The 17,187-nt window shown below is 43.5% G+C and overlaps 1 protein-coding gene across 3 annotated transcripts in view; it reads left to right on the top strand.

The window, feature by feature from the left end:
- The window catches only part of CACNG7 (calcium voltage-gated channel auxiliary subunit gamma 7), a 79,588-nt gene extending 73,454 nt beyond the window's left edge, over window positions 1–6,134 (top strand). For all 3 annotated transcript variants that reach the window (XM_075605352.1, XM_075605353.1, XM_075605354.1), the window contains exons 5-6: window positions 744–889; window positions 1,940–6,134. In XM_075605352.1, coding sequence (XP_075461467.1) covers window positions 744–889; window positions 1,940–2,197 — 404 coding nt within the window. In that variant the 3' untranslated portion in view covers window positions 2,198–6,134. The remainder of the gene's footprint in view (window positions 1–743; window positions 890–1,939) is intronic.
- Window positions 6,135–17,187: the final 11,053 nt, after the last annotated feature.

Below are 17,187 nucleotides of genomic sequence, written 5' to 3'. Positions count from 1 at the left end.
TAAAGCTCAGCTAGCTCAGCCAGAGCGGTTACTGGCACCTACTACAGAGGTAAGTATCTCCAGAAGCAGGGGGTCCCTAGAGCTCAAAATGAATGAAGTCCAGCTCCGGAGACCCCCTGCTTCAATCCTGGAAAAAATTTCCAAATAAGATTTTAAAAAAGAGCTTGGATTGCTCCTTTAATTTATGTAATATACTATTATTTTACTCGCTACTTTTAAACCATTGGGGCATGGCCTTATACTATATATATATATACTAACTACAAACAATCCCTCACTTGAAGAAAGAACCGGCACTCCTGAGTGAATTTAATTGTAGATGAATCGACTATATACTGTATACTATATATTATGGCATGGCCTTATATACTGTATACTATATATTGGGGCTTGGCCTTATATACTAACGGAACAGAGAACAGACACCAACACAAACCTCCTTTCTTGTTTAACACTGCTAATTAATAGATTCAGCAGTATAGCTTCAAAACTAACATTATTGTGTGTTCTTACTACTTGCCCCATGATAAATAACCCCTCTTATTTGTTAATTTATGGGCACTGCTGTTCCAAATAGTTTATTAGATCATCTAAAACACACTTGGTCTTGTGCCTACTTGGTTTAATTCTGTGGGGAAAGCTTTGCTTCATTAGACAGTGACTGTTAATGTCTTCTTACCGTATAGGAATAGGCCAAAGTCTTTCCGTACAATAACCCATGTTGTGTCCTGTGCATATTTCAGGTCTTTCCTTAGTGGTAGGGTTGGTTCTGTACATTTCAAGCATCAATGATGAAGTCATGAACCGCCCCAGCAGTTCTGAACAGTACTTTCAGTACCGCTACGGCTGGTCCTTTGCTTTTGCAGCCTCCTCATTTCTCCTTAAAGAGGTTTGTGTTGTTACTTTTCAAACGCAGAGTTATTAACACGGTTTTCCATAGAAACACATAAGTGCAAATCACTGTGAAAAAAAACACGCAGCTCAGTTTCCTAATGTCACCTTTCCTTAGAATCAGACATCATGTGTGATCATCAACCTGCAAAACCATTGCGAGGAAACTCTCGCTACTTGTACTAGCTCAACAAATAAAGGAGATATAAGCAGATGGCATTAGACGGCCATAGAATATTTTTTTTTTTTAAAACAAATCAAGAATTTAAAAAGATTTTTATTTTTTAATTGAAGATTTCATTTTGAACAAAAATATTTAGCAGTGTTTGCAGAATAATACAAATTAAGTTGTCTTAATAGTTATACAGCCGTTCTCTTTAATCAAACGTTAAAAAAAAGGATATGTTACTGACAAATGTACAGGGTAAACATTTAAAAAGTTTAAATTAAAAATCTTATGTTTGCAAGAAATTAAAAGAGACAACTTGATAGTGCTGGAACCAAATATAAAAGTGAACTCTTTGGTTATCTCAGTGTAATTCATATTTCATGATGTGCCTCGTTGTATTTGCCAGGAAAATACGACGGTAACACAAGTTTAACACATCCCTCTCGTATTTACCAAACATGGGATGTTAATCTTGTAATCTTGTGTTCAGTACTTTCAAACTTGTAGGAACAGGCTGAAAAAGCATAGTACAGTACTGTATAAAGCTTACCCAAAGTCAATGGAAGAAAAAAGTTAAAAAAAGAATCTTTATCATGTGTTTCCCGGCATGTATGGACATTGGGATAGCTTTATGCAAAGTCTGTAAACGTTCCCTTCCTCTTCAGAAAACCATGTACTGTATGGACTTTAAACAGTCTCGTATTGCCATTCCATATTCATGGTGCATGCTGAATGTAACACAGAACACGTCTATACTGGCCTAAACACCACACACAGTAAACATGTTTTTCTTTAAAGCCCTCGATATCGTAACATTTTACTTGAATGTTTGTATTTGCTCTGTTACTACTTTGTGTTATGTCCCTTCTCTGGGTGCAGGGTGCTGGTGTAATGTCAGTTTACCTCTTCACCAAGCGTTACGCGGAAGAGGAAATGTATCGTCCACACCCTGCCTTCTACCGACCCCGGCTCAGCGACTGCTCAGACTACTCAGGTCAGTTCCTTCACCCCGAGGTATGGCACCGCGGCCGCAGTCCTTCGGACATCTCTAGCGATGTGTCAATCCAGATGACTCAGAACTATCCGCCAGCCATCAAGTATCCAGACCACATACACATATCGACATCTCCCTGCTAAAGACGGAACCGCTGGGAAACTGTTTGGAAGTTGCTAAGCATCTCCCTACCTTGCAAGGTTCAAACTCTCCACACAGATGTCACAGTTTGACCTGTTTAACCAGAGACAGCGTATGGTGGAGCTTAAAACATGAACTTTTACCTCCAAGTGTCTGGAATGCTATGGCTCCTGTTCCCTTTAACTCATGCTTTTTTTCAGTTCTCAACTATTTTTTTTTTTATCCTTCATTAATTTCTCCCTGACTTGATTATGTATCTCTTATAACCTAACCCCATTCTTTGCTTGGTTACATGTACATGACTACATCTCCCTCCCTGGCCGTTTGACTTTCTACTCCTTTATTTCTTGCCATTGTGACCTCCTGCAAATTCTTTATTTTTTAACTCTCTGAAGGGATACCTGGGACGGAAAGAGGAAACATGCACTGTCTGCAGGCCATGTAAACAATAACAATTTCTGAATTCTACAATGAAATGTATGGATTCCAACAAAAGCAAGAAAATACCTTCACTTCCAGTTTGAGTTTTGTTGAATGAAAAGTTTATCAGACTGAAACAGCAAAAATGTAAAAAAAACAAACAAAAAAAAAAAAAACTACTGAGCAAGGGGAATTTATAAAAAAAAATTAAAAAAAAAAACATTGAAACTGAGCCAGAAAAAAACTTTGAACTTGTACCTAAAGAAAATGAGTTGCAAAGAGGAAAAGTTCAACTTCTGACGTTACCTTCTGACGCTTTGCAAAACCTACAGCGAGTCGTCATCATTCAGCAGCTTACTGCAGAGAAGACAGTCTAATCCTTGCAGGAAAAAGCAACAAACACACACATTCATCTTCTCCTGGAGGCTCTCTGAACAGGACGAGAATTTATCTGGAATGACCTGATATCAAATGCATATGATACCCTTTTTGTGTCCACTGTGTAAGAAGAAGTAGGAAGTAATGTTGAAGGTCTCTCCATAAATGTCGCTTTCTCATTTTGGAGCCGCTGACGATGCTTTGCAGATCCTATCAAATCCCACACTTTCATCTCTGGCACATTCAGACCAAGATTTCTAGGCTGGAGTCCAATGATATAAAATTCAGGTTATGAAATGCAAAGACCAAGCTGAGCTTAATCTATTCTTTGTCATAGAGTGTATTATAGAACGGGACAGAGGAGCAGGTTGGAAGCCAAACATTTTGATATTAGACTGTCAAAAAGTAAGCTTTTGTATTTTATATCTCTCTTCTCCCGTGTCTGCTAAGTCATCACATTCGTCACCAGCTTGGAAGATTTTGGTCTTTGAGTCATCTGTGAAAAGTGGGAGTTTGTAAAGTATTGGTGGGGATGGGGGTGGTTTCAGCAAAATATATTCAGCGGATACAATAAAAATGGCTCTGATATAATTTTAGTGAAGGCTTTTGTTGGGCAAAAGTGAAAGATGCATTTATGGGGAGACTCATAATTTAGTGATCTAGCCAGTAGTGTGATCCAAAATTGCTGACACAGTGCACATAAAAAACATCTTTATATTTGAGGCTGTATAAAGACTAGCAAACCTGGAGGAACGTCTGGTCAACTCCTAAAATCTGCCAACCCAACATGTTGGCTGAAGTTTTTTTCCCGATGTTGCACTATTCTCACAACACATTCTGAAGTGTTGGTTTAAAAAGTATAGCAAAACGTATAGACTAAAGTTATTACATTTGCCGCTGTGATTTTCACAGGGACGCGGGAAGACCTTGGCTTACATTTGCCCATATTATATCCTTTCATCTGTGGAAGACATTTGGTTTCTGCAGTCAGCAGAATGTGATGGTGTCTATAGAGCACTGAAATGTATGTAGATAGTTGATATTTCAATGCAACGTAAGAAATATAACATGACAAATTGTGATGAAATAAGGACCAGTCTGGAAGTTGTTACCACTTGCAGATGGCCCTATTAATAAATATGTACTGTAGTCCAAACTTAAAGCAAGGTCGGTAAAGACCTCTAGATATATCGTTATTGATAATATAATTCTGTCCTTACTAATTAAGGATATTATATTTTCTCACTAGTTTAGATTTCAGCTGCGCTTTCATATTCATATATTCATATACTATCATTTGATAAAATAATTGATTGGGAATGTAAGAAATGCTGCCCATTAAACAAAGAGAGAAATGTAATATATAACATGGACCTCTAATTGATCAAGCAGGTTGCTTGATTTTCATTCTAATTTAGAACTGGTTTTATTGTTAACCTTCCACAACCATTTCACGACATTTATTTTACAAGATGTTAATAGGACTTGTGAATCAAAAGGTGTTAAGGTGGCACCCACGGTGTTACTTAGTCCTGTTAAAGCGGGCATAAATAACTCAACATCTGATGTGTCTTAGTGGGAAAAAGCAGTAGGCTCTTTAACTTCTCCATTTCCACATCCCTGCATCTCATTTCTTAGCAGAAATCTCCGACCAGCAGACATTAATGTTGCGGTCCCACTTAGAACCATGAGGAACTAATAGCATTGATAAGTTGGGTGGATTCAATCTTTTATTTTTTATATGTGAACGTTTGAAACGTTCTCACCGATGGTTTTCAGGATTGTGTATTACAGCTTGTAGCTGTTACCATGTTGAGATGCCACATGTCTGCAATGGCAGCAAGGCAGAGGTTCTCAATTCCAGCCCTCAAGATCCCCCAACAGGTCAGGATTTAAGGATATCCCAGTCTTTGGCTGATCCACTGATTGAGCCACCTATGCTGAAGCAGGGATATACTGAAAACCTGACCTGTTGGGGGGTCTTGAGGACTGGTGTTGAGTACCCCTACAGTAAGGCATTGTAGGAGCATGGCTGTCATCAAATAATGGTGTTGATCAAAGTTATAGAAGCACCATGATTGTCTAATAATAAGTCGATGTCTGCATCCTAAGGCTGTATAGACTCAGACTTTAGATTGGTGCATCTAGAGCCCATGAAACAGCCTGCTCCCACAGAAAGCAGAATCTGACTCTATCTTGCGTTACAAACCAACAACATTCTGAACCCATTAACCAGTGGAGAACGTTTTTTTTTTAGAGCATTCTCCTTTTGAGGTTTTATATACATGATGAGGAGCAGAACCTCTCCACTCAAAGGTGCAGGGGTCAGTAACCAATTTGGCTGGAAAACAAAATTAAAAAAAAAGATGTCTGCTTCATTAAGAGCATGACATTCATGTTCATCGGGTGGTTGGAGTTATGGCAAGCTGACATCAGCGCACTTTTAGTTTAAAATCTGAAATAACAGAATAAGACCTCCTCCCTTCATAATATTATATTTGCATTTATAAAAGCACTTTTTAACCTCTCAGTGATTTTTTTATTTCCTTTAGATACATACATGCATCAAGGGTCTGCTTCTGGGAAAGGCTATGTCTGCAGACTTGTGGTGCAATGGTCTACATAAGGGGTCCTCAAGACTCCCCAACAGGTCAGGTTTTAAGGATATCCCAGCTTCCGCACAGTTGGCTCAATCAGTGGCTCAGTCAAAGACTGAGCCACTGATTGAGCCACCTGTGCTGAAGCAGGTTCTGATTGAGCCCTCTTTGCTGAAGCAGGGATATCCTTAAAATCCGACCTGTCGGAGGGTCTTGAGGACTGGAGTTGACCACCCCTGGCCAACATAACCGTTACAAATGAGAGAAGTTGATGGGAAGATCATTGTGATTAGAAATAAAATCAGGCACAGGTAAATAATATCACCTACAGATTAGAGCGCCATGCCGGGAACTTTACTGGAACTTTGTGATTCCAAAATGTCTCAAATTACCAGACATCATTACTATAATATGTTTGTAGGTATACTGCTAAATTAGGAATATTAGGACAAAAACAACAACAACAAAAAAACAACAAGTGTGGCACTAATCAGACATATATTTTCTTGTTTTAAAGGGTTTCCAAACACTACATTAATTTATCTTCTTGTTTTTTTTTTTGTAACTTAAAGTGTTATTGAGTTTTCACATATTATCTTGTTTTTTTGTAGGTTTTATTTTTTTTATTTTTTTTTACAGTTTTTAATATTGTATTTTTTCTGTTTATGTTCCCTTACAGAAATATTTTCTGTTGAAATGTGGCTGGCTTTCTGATGCCATAAGTGGTCATGTATTATTTATTTATCATAATATGTGAACTATGTACATGCTTGCGAGAATCTAAAAACTATATCTCAACATTACAGCCAAGCAATTAGGTTTTGCGGGCCCAAAGCGGCACGCTGGCAGCGGGACCCTCCCTGTGAAAAAAAGTTAAGGGGCCATACCTTGGAGAGCGGTACTCCAGCAGCATCGCGGTGTCATGATGTCACGGTGGAATGTAATGTCATGTTGCCATGACGTTGCGGTGTCATTTGATGTCGGTCACCATGGCAATGCGACGCTACAGGAGGCGGGCTGCTCCGGAAAAGGTAAGACTCCTCTCAAAGAAAGACAAACAAAAACACACACCTTTCAGTGAGAAGGGGTCCTGCCTGTCCGGGGGCCCAGCGCTCCTTCCTCTCGGCACCGTGATCCAACTTCCATCCCGGAGGGAGCTGGAGAAGGGATCGCAGGACCCCAAAAAGGCGCCACACCCCAGGCGGCCGCCTTGCTTGCCTTGCCCTAAAGCCGGCCCTAGCCACATACTCTGAAACAAAGTACACACAAAGTGAGACCCACACGTCTTTAATCTGCAAGAGATTCCGCCCACTTGTCCCTGATGGGAGCGTTCACATGTTATTGAGTATACAGTATCTGGAACACTCATTTTCCGATTTCAGAAAATGAGTTCATTAACAATAGTCTTATTGCAAAGCTTTCAGTTAGAAAGCTAGCGGCCAGGAGCGCAGGAACTATGTTGTGGGTGGGAATGCTGCACCTGCAGAAGTTGTAACATACATACTGTACATTACTATAATAAAACATTAACCCAGGGGCGAGGGGGGCTGTAGTTCCGCCCCTCCCCCCCCCCCCCTGCACCCCTAGTTCAAGCATCCATGCTAGCGACAGAACGTCAGCTTTTCCTAGAGAAAGGAGGGTCTGTCCATTATACTGACATGAATAGGCCCGTATGCACTTTATTGTGAAGCTGCTTCCCAGAGATATCAGCTCCATTTAATGTATGGGATACAATCTTCTTCAGCACAGGGTAGATGACTTCCCTGCATATTGACTCAAGGACAAAAACAGAGGAGCTCCCTCTTTATATCACTAGTATATTATTTGGTTCTCAAGACCTCATAAAGCAGAGGTGGGCAACCTATTTTTCAATTTGGCCACAGGTGTGGCGAATGAGAAGTGAAAACTGCCACACCATGTAAAAATTGAGAAATTAGGTTGCTCAATCGAACATTTAAAATAACACACACTGTTTGTTTGCTTCACTCACCTCAGCAGTATCACCAGCTGCTGCTTCACTCACCTCAGCACTATCACCTGCTGCTGGGTCACTCACCTCAGCACTATCACCTGCTGCTGGGTCACTCACCTCAGCACTATCACCTGCTGCGTCACTCACCTCAGCATCATCACCTGCTGCTGCGTCACTCACCTCAGCACTATCACCTACTGCTGCATCACTCACCTCAGCATTATCACCTGCTGCTGCGTCACTCACCTCAGCACTATCACCTACTGCTGGTTCATTTCGTTGACTCATTCAGAAAGCGGAAACCAGCACACGCCATCAGGAAAAAAGTTTATTTTACTATGGGAGCTGGCAAACTCAAATTCGCCACACTTTCATGGCCAATTTGCCACTTGTGGCGATTGGCGACAGGGTTGCCCACCTATGTCATAAAGGAAGCTTCATTTTAGGAACTACCGCCAGATTATTTTTACTATCTCTACAGACAGAAAACAAAACATTCACATTTTCTACATAGCGGAAAGGAATGTGTTAAAGGATTAGAAGTGCAAATTCAATGGCTGTTCGTCTGCACAAACATAAATAAAGGTAATATTCTAGCAATGTCAACAGAACGGTTCATGAATGAGAAAGCTCGTTATATATGGTTGAGTTACCAGCAATCCCACATCATGGGCAAAACATTTTTTTTTTCTTAGACAACATATGCATATACTGTATTAGTCATCCTCAGAAAAAAAACTAATTGACTCTTATTGTAAAAGTGTTACTTATGGACCTGCATATGTGCCCTGTAACAAAAGGAATATGTTTTTCTTGTAACATGAGTCAGTGAAATCGATGCTTATCAGATATGTGGTGTTCTACACTTTTATCTAAATGATATCATAGTTACCTTATAAGTAAGGAACAAAAAAGCAACAATTTGCATGTGAATTTTAAGATCCACAAATAGTCTTAGTCACATAGCACCAAATATATTAGCTAAAGATTCTAAAGCATTTGGTCACTGTGGAAATGGTAAACGTTTAAGAAATATTTAAGAATGCTCATACCTGTTTGTTATTTTTTTTTTTAATAAAGGGGCCAATGATGTACATGATATTTAACCCATTAGACATGAAACTGCCATTCATTCACATCAGTCCAACAGTATATGGGATTGCCAGTTTAAGTGAGAATATTTAGCAAGTGTTAAATTAGGATGTTTGATTTAAATATCTAAATTGGATGATGTCTTCTGAGTCATTCCCCATATTAAACTGGAAGCTTTATTCAGTGAAGGTTTCTAAATCTTCTAACCTAATTTAAAAAACCAGCAGTGAATAAAGCTGTGCTTTTAATCTGTAGCCAGGTGGTAATCCTCCCTAAGAACCTTAAACATTTATGGAAATATTTCCATTGCATTTAATGTATTGAAACACAATAAATGCTAATCTACTGGCCGTATAATTATTATTATCATGTATTTATTTGCATTTATATAATGATTATGGGGCCTGCAATAAATTATACTGTATATATCCGCGTGGAAAGAGGTATTTTCACACAGATTTGTATTTCCACGTATTGTTAAAACCCTTCTCGCATGTTCAGTGATTTTATTCCTGCTCTGCCAATCTGTGCGGTATGGCAACAATGTGCCAAAATGACTCATGTTGGTAATGTTTGGTATTCTAGCACCTGTGTAAAGTCCGAAATGCATAACTGGTTGGAAACATTTTCCACTTCAAGGCAAGCGAGATTGCCTAAACCCATGCAAGATTGGCTGTTGTAGCCGTTGGACAGGGGCTCCCTAATCCCGTTTGTTTAACAACCTTTTTCATTAACTTCACTAAATTTTCCCTATACTGTCTACATAATTATGTATATTAGCAGGCAATAATGCGCTGGCTGGATGAGTTGAAGGCCCAACATGAACCCGAGGGCCTTTAATCCAGGCACGGCATTCATGGCCAGTTGCGTTTTCTCCGTGGATTTTTACTGTAATAGATAAATGGATGTGTTTGTATGATTTTTTTTTTATTCACATTAATTATTGATCCACCTGATTGTGTTGCCCCATCTTCTATTCGACCCTGTTCCCTCAGTCAACCATCTGGGCCCTCATTCCCTGTCCCACTCAACAGGATGGGCCTTTGCACAAGCGGAGTATGTCTGTCTGTAGTGTGTGTGTGTGTGTGTGTTTGTGTGTGTGTAGGGGGTGCGGTGTACTGTGTGTGTGGGGGGGAAGATGGACAGTGTGTGTGTTTGTTTGTGTATAAAGAGGGTGCTGCTGAGTGTATGTTTGTGTGTATTATGGGGTGCTGCAGTGTGTTCGTGTGTATAGAGGGGGCTGCAGTATGTGTTTTCATAAAAAGAGGGGGCTGCAGTGTGTGTGTGTGTGTGTGTGTGTGTGTGTGTGTGTGTGTGTGTGTGTATATATAGAGGGGGCTGCAGTGTGTGTGTTTGTTTGTAAAGATGGGCTGGTGTGTGTGTGTGTGTGTGTGTGTGTGTGTGTGTGTGTATAGAGAGGGGCTGCAGTGTGTGTGTGTGTGTGTTTGTTTGTAAAGAGGTGGCTGCAGTGTGTAACTCTTCCAGCTAGGGCATTATTTGACAGTAATTCCCTGTTCTCAAATTATTAATTAATTGCCGCAATTGTGAACTATAATAGAGTAGCAGTTCAGTAATGCCTTCCTTGGTAGCCTATAATATTCGTTAACAAATTAACTATACAATATAATAATAAGAATTGTTTTCCTTATGTAAAGGGTTTTCCCCCCCCAATCTCACATTGGCCCGGGTACTTTAATAACCAACCCCCATTACGTGTGTGTTTGGTGGTGCACCTGTAGGCAACAGAACTCCTGAGTCTCCCGCTTGATGTTATTAGGGGATATCCAACAGAACAGGTAGCTGAGGTAGTGGGTGCGAGTTCAACTTACATCATGTGCAGCGCCTCCACCTCATCAGGATCTGTGCTTCCGCAGGGAGATGGTCCTGGTAAGGAACTCCTTCTTGGTGGTGCCATCCACTGCGGAGTAACTTCACACTCACACAGTGGGGGTATCGTTAACAAGGTCATCTTTATTGTAGACGGTGATGTAGCAGACTGCCCCATGCAGCTGCCGGCTCTAGCCGCACATCTCTCCGTGCTGTCCCTTCGCCAGGCACGCCCTCCTAAATTGAAGTGGGATCCCCTCTTCTCCTAGGGAGATCCTCTCTGCGCCAGGTCCCTGGACACAGAGTGGCTTAGACAGGCTGATTGGTCAACCTGGACCTCTAGTTACGTCACTAGGGTCAAAAAGTGATCCTACAATTCCTTATGCAGGACAGTACAACTTAATAACAGCTTTCCACTGCTGCTAGAACACACTGCTAGAACACTGTAACTAACTGTGTTGTGCCTTATATACTTCAGGAGGCAGGCGCATCCCTGATGTCACTATCCAGGGACTCGGAGCATACAGCCACTCCCCTCCATACATAGGGCACATCACCATGGGATGAGGGAAAACCTCCATAACTACTGCTGGCATACCTGTACTTACCAGGACTTACTGCCAACAGAGAGGAAAGCAATATACCATTATTATGCATGGCTATATACTCCCCCTGGTGAATCCCCACCGTCCTGGCTGGGTCCTAAATTTGGTGTACCTTGCTCCAGGGAACACTGAAAAAGAACACACAAACTTAGCGCTTAAACATTATCACTTCACATAATAATGACAGAACATACGATCACTGACCAGCAGTAAGCAGCAAAGGAAAAGGCAGACCACTCGTAAACGGACCTAATAGTAGTGCCGAGGGTCTGGTTTCTTTACCTCCTGCCCCGCTGCATCATGGACAGTTACACTAAACTCACGTGGCAATCCTCTCTCATTGCAGTACACCACCTTGTGCATATACACGCTGCGCCCTATCTTCCAGACCCGCATGAGTTGGGAGATCCTCTGCTCAGCCTGGACTCCCGTAATGGCTCCTCCCTTGTTCACGATATAGTACTCAATATCATTACGAAGCCACCTTTCTCTATTGTCCTCTATTTCCCTCATCAGAGGTTAAGGAACATATGGGTATTCCAGCCCGTGTGACCTTTTATATTTGGCTGCAATAGCCCGTTCAGCTCGGCAAGCTCGGGTCAACTTAGTTTGCCCAGCCCTTCCTGGCAACACCCATGACAGGGGCTCATCTGACTCTACTGGATCATCTAACCCTTCAGATCCCTTTGGGGTAATAAGACCTACTTGTATTCGGTCCCACCGTACTCGTAGCTCCTTGAGATAGGCCTCATCGTCAAAATCCCCAGGGGCCCACCAATGGTCAACCACCCCATCCCTTTCTAGAATAAAACGGGTGCGGTCAATCCAGGCGACATATCCTTCATATAATGGTGCCCACCACCTAGTCTCCCGTACCTCCTCTGAGTTAGGTTCTAGTGGCTCCTCCTCAGCATCAGGGCCGCCCGAGGATACCCTCGAAGTACCCTCAGATCGCGCAACCCTTTCCTTACGCTGCGACCAGTGTCCGCCCTCAATGCTCAGCGCACTATGGCTTTCACTAACTATCGACCCTCGTCGAGAAATCCTCCCTCCACCCTCCGATCCATCATCTGAAGTTCCCCAGTCCAGGCTTCCAGTCCGTTCTGTGGTAGGACCCCGGGAATATCCTGACACACCCAAACTAGAGGTAGACCCGAAAGAACAGGTGACAGGGACAGGGGTTTGAACTAGGGCCTTGGGGCTAACTTTGGGGATGAATGGGGTTGGGGGACGGGGCTGAACGGTAGGTTCCGGCAGGGTCACGGCCTGCTCCTCCACAACAACTGACTCACGTTCGCCACAATGTTCGCTCTGTCCTTCGGTAGTGGGTCCTCTCGTTCTCCGATTCAAGCGCCCACTCCGTCGGCTGTCCGTAGGGGATCGACTCCCACTGCTCGACCGTAGAGGCGCAATCGCCTTCCACTCGACACCACTCAGGTCGCCCGGAACTGCCTTGGGATCCGCACGTGCTGCGACGCCATCTTGGGTTGGGTCCCCAAGCGAGACCTCTTCCTCCACGAGGATATCCGGCAACGCCCTTCTGCTGCGCGGTCCAGCTTGACCCTGGTTCCGCTCTTTGCTCACCTCCACCCACGGGATCTGCGGTGAGCACGGGGTTAACCTACTGCTCCGCAGGGTCGGGGTGGATCGACCTCCTTCCGACCCGCTAGTCACCACGGCAGTGGGACTCCGGCGATCAGGTTGACGCGGCACTGGAGACACTCGACTCTGTGTCTCCACACCACGAGGTGTATAGCATCTCGCCACGGAATACCAGTAGTATGGTACTCCGCCAACAAGTCCTGTGTCTCTGCCAATCTGGCACACTCCTCGTCTGAGGACTCTAATTTACAGTTCGGTCGGGGTATTCCAGTAGGGGACCGTCTATGGGCTCCTTTCCGGTCACCTCTCCGATGACTGGGCTTCTCCTGCTTGAGAAGTTGGCTTGACTCCGGCTCCGCGGGACCTGCACTTGCATTCCACAGTGCACCCGGAATATCCGCTGCCAACGTCGGGGTAGGATTTCTCATTCCCCCCGCTTGTACCGTCACAAAGGTGGTCATGGGCCACATATATTGCAGTCCACAATGAGGGCATCGAGCCTCACTGCCCATAGCTCCGCCAGGCAGTCTGCACTGCAGGCAGAGACAGACCACTGTCTCCACACCCTCTACTCGGATGATCAGGAAGCCTCCTGGAGCCGAATAGGGATGGGTAGAGATCAAGGGACTCTGTTCCATTTTCTCCATTTGCTCAGCCATGGTCACCAACGGAAGCACTCGTCCGAGCGGTCTGTATTGATCAATGGCTCTTCGCAACTGAAGGGTAGAGGAGGGTTGCTCTGTCCTTCCCCCCACTTCCTCCATCGACATCCGGTGAAACTTTAGACCACTCCCCCTGGTTGAAACTAGGGGGAAGTCACACCGCTTTGTAGGCTGATCCAGCACAGGGGCAGAGTGAGTCATAGTCCATGAGGGCGCGGCTCCAGCTTTCGCGCCAAACTCCCCAACTGGGTGGAGTTTCCTTGTTGCCGCCAATCCCGGCCAACAATTTGCAAATCGCAGAGTTGCAAGACTTTCTGCAGCTGGCCCACGCGGTGTCCCGGGAACGCGGGAACCGCCAATTTGGTAAGCACTGTCCTTCTTTGTATTTGAGGTAGCGTCTGGCTGTTTGTTAATTGGTGTGTAACAAAGTCCATTTCGTTCCTCCCATCTCGCAAGGCTGTCGTCCTCACTATTCTCAGGGGTATCATCCCGAGAACATAGGCATGACAAACATGGCGCAGCCACGGCTTTCACGCCATTCCATAACAAACACACAAAAGTCTCTCCTGTAGCTTGTTCTCCTTCCTCGTCCCGACATCCTGGACCTTCTGCTCTTTGCACATCCTCCATTCTGACGGTCACTTCTTGCTCACGGTATACTGGATTACTGTACATGGAATTCCGCTCTGCGGGGCAGCTACCACATCCGTACAATAAACATGCCTTGTGCACCACCTCGTGTACCTAACATACGTCTAACTCGTGTTTGCACTACCTCAGGCTAGGCTCACTCTCTCAGTGTCTACTGTATCTCCTTCCTCCCAGTCTGTGCTCCCTTCGGTAAGTGATCTGGAATGGCTAGAGTACTCTGGGGCTTCCATGCAGTACTTGGGCGCCTACCTCTCTTGATCAGCATAGTGCAGACCCTCTCCAGGACTCCTGACCTAGTTAACAGGCTCTCCCTTCTGGCGTCCTACCCCTAGCATGACCTCAAGGTGACTCGGACAGCTATAGCCCCTCTCCAGACCCACTAACTCCTCTCAGGTTCCCAGGCTACTCCTGCGGTTCCATCCCAACGCAGCACAAAGTGGCAGCATACACTTTCCCTGTTTCCTAGCGTGTGTCTAGCAAAAGCCTGTCCTGTTATAGGTATATATATCTCAGCAGCGCCTCTAATTGTAACGGGTTTTCCCCCCCCCAATCTCACATTGGCCCGGGTACTTTAATAACCAACCCCCATTACGTGTGTGTTTGGTGGTGCACCTGTAGGCAACAGAACTCCTGAGTCTCCCGCTTGATGTTAGTAGGGGATATCCAACAGAACAGGTAGCTGAGGTAGTGGGTGCGAGTTCAACTTACATCATGTGCAGCACCTCCACCTCATCAGGATCTGTGCTTCCGCAGGGAGATGGTCCTGGTGAGGAACTCCTTCTTGGTGGTGCCATCCACTGCGGAGTAACTTCACACTCACACAGTGGGGGTATCGTTAACAAGGTCATCTTTATTGTAGACGGTGATGTAGCAGACTGCCCCATGCAGCTGCCGGCTCTAGCCGCACATCTCTCCGTGCTGTCCCTTCGCCAGGTACGCCCTCCTAAATTGAAGTGGGATCCCCTCTTCTCCTAGGGAGATCCTCTCTGCGCCAGGTCCCTGGACACAGAGTGGCTTAGACAGGCTGATTGGTCAACCTGGACCTCTAGTTACGTCACTAGGGTCACAAAGTGTTCCTACAATCCCTTAGGCAGGACAATACAACTTCCTAACAGCTTTCCACTGCTGCTAGAACACACTGCTAGAACACTGTAACTAACTGTGTTGTGCCTTATATACTTCAGGAGGCAGGCGCATCCCTGATGTCACTATCCAGGGACTCAGAGCATACAGCCACTCCCCTCCATACATAGGGCACATCACCATTGGATGAGGGAAAACCTCCATAACTACTGCTGGCATACCTGTACTTACCAGGACTTACTGCCAACAGAGAGGAAAGCAATATACCATTATTATGCATGGCTATACTTACATTGTACGAACCGTGTTTGCAGCACTATAAAAATTGATTTTTCTAGAAAAAAAAAGAAAGAAAATTAGTTCCTGCCCTGTATAGGTTAGTGTTGTGGTTATGCGTGTGTGCGTGCGTGCGTGCGTGCGTGTGTGTGCGTGTGTTGGTACCTCTCCCCGGATTAAATCAGTGTGGCTGTGATGACTGATCTCCCCATAATTCTGTTATCAAAAAAAATAACCGTTGTGTGCACTTTCTACCATCAATTTATTTGCACTGAATATGAGATTTCAATACATATGCTTTTTCAGAATTCCCAAACGCCTATAGAATACGACAACATAAAAAAAAATGTCCGCTACTTTTGCAATTTGACAAGTACAATCTCGCAGCTAATGCAATATGCCCCTATATCTTTTTCTTAAAGTAATACTTTTTGCTGCAGTGTTCCAAGTTCTTTCATAAATCCTTTCCCCAGAGTTTGTAACCTACCTTTTGGTACCTGATAATATAGGTTCCTATTCCATAGCCTTGCTTGGTAGGATTTCAATTCAAGTTAATGCCCCCCACATCTTTCTGAGCCAGGGGAAGATGGCTTCACAGCATATTCACCAGAGGCCATAGAGATGTACCTACTTATCCTGACTGCTTGGGTCTGTGGTACTGTTTCCACCTGTCCCCATGTTATGAGAACAACTTCAGCCAGAGCTACAGTAGATTTGAAATGGAGATAAAAAAAAATGATCCCATTAGGAATAGCAAAATCGGCAATCAACCACAGAGATATATCATTTCTAAAGTTGTCGTTTGAAAAGTGTAGCCTGCACATTTTAAAATGGATACTGTAACATGCTAGTGTTAAAGCATAAGGAAAATAAAGGAATCACTGTAAACATAATAAAGATGCTTGTTATAAGACTGCACAACAAAATGTATATTAAAAGTCAGGTTCATTATAAAGCAAAGTCTCATGCTGTCCAAGTGAATCTTCCAGTGCAGTTTTAACACCAACAATGACTGTAGCTGTCCTAATCTGAGACCAGGTGGCAATAGCCTGCAGTGCAGAGTTCACACTGCCTTCTCCAGTATCCATGAGTTACCAGTCTCTTTAAATAGGCTAAATATTGCATAACGTTTGCTCTCGGTTGACTAGGAATGGCCTTCTAGCACAGTAAATACATTACCAGGCCCTGACACATTAGCAATAAACCACTGCAGAGTTAGGTTACTGTCAAAGTGGTGTTATAAGATGCTAAGCCAACTCCTAGAGGATCTTGTTGCAATAAAAAAAATAGTGGCATACCAAAAGCTAAAAAGCAAAAACAAAAAGCTTGCATATCCATCTACTTATTTAGCCATCTGGATTTGCTGCCGGACAAAAGCAAACATCACAATGCGTTATAGTACAGTGCTTGTTGCTTCTTGTAACAAACAATTAGCTGTAATGTACACAATCTGAATTCCCATACACTCTAAACTGACTCATTGTGATTCCCCTACTCTCCAATTTGTATTTTTATAAAGCATTAAAATTTCATCCAAAACCCTACAAGGGGGTCCATACTGTATTTTGTTTTCTGGTTTATTCTTGATTTATGGTTTTTAGTTATTCTTGATTATTTATATTTTTGTGCTGTTTTTAAAATGATAAATGTAGAAGATTGTTTTTATTTCATGGTTAATATCTGCTGTTTGGGAGGTTTCCAGCATGTGTACGGGTTCTGCCAGCGACTAAGGTACTAATAACCATATATGTCTCTACGTGGTATGTAGGAAGGGAGACAAACACATATAATGCGATACATATCCAACAAATAAAAAGACAATTCAGC

The sequence above is a fragment of the Ascaphus truei genome, chromosome 6 (genome assembly GCF_040206685.1).
Source record: "Ascaphus truei isolate aAscTru1 chromosome 6, aAscTru1.hap1, whole genome shotgun sequence".
Lineage (NCBI taxonomy): Eukaryota > Metazoa > Chordata > Amphibia > Anura > Ascaphidae > Ascaphus > Ascaphus truei.
Note: the sequence above shows the minus strand (reverse complement) of the source record. Positions and strands in the feature narration are given on the sequence as shown.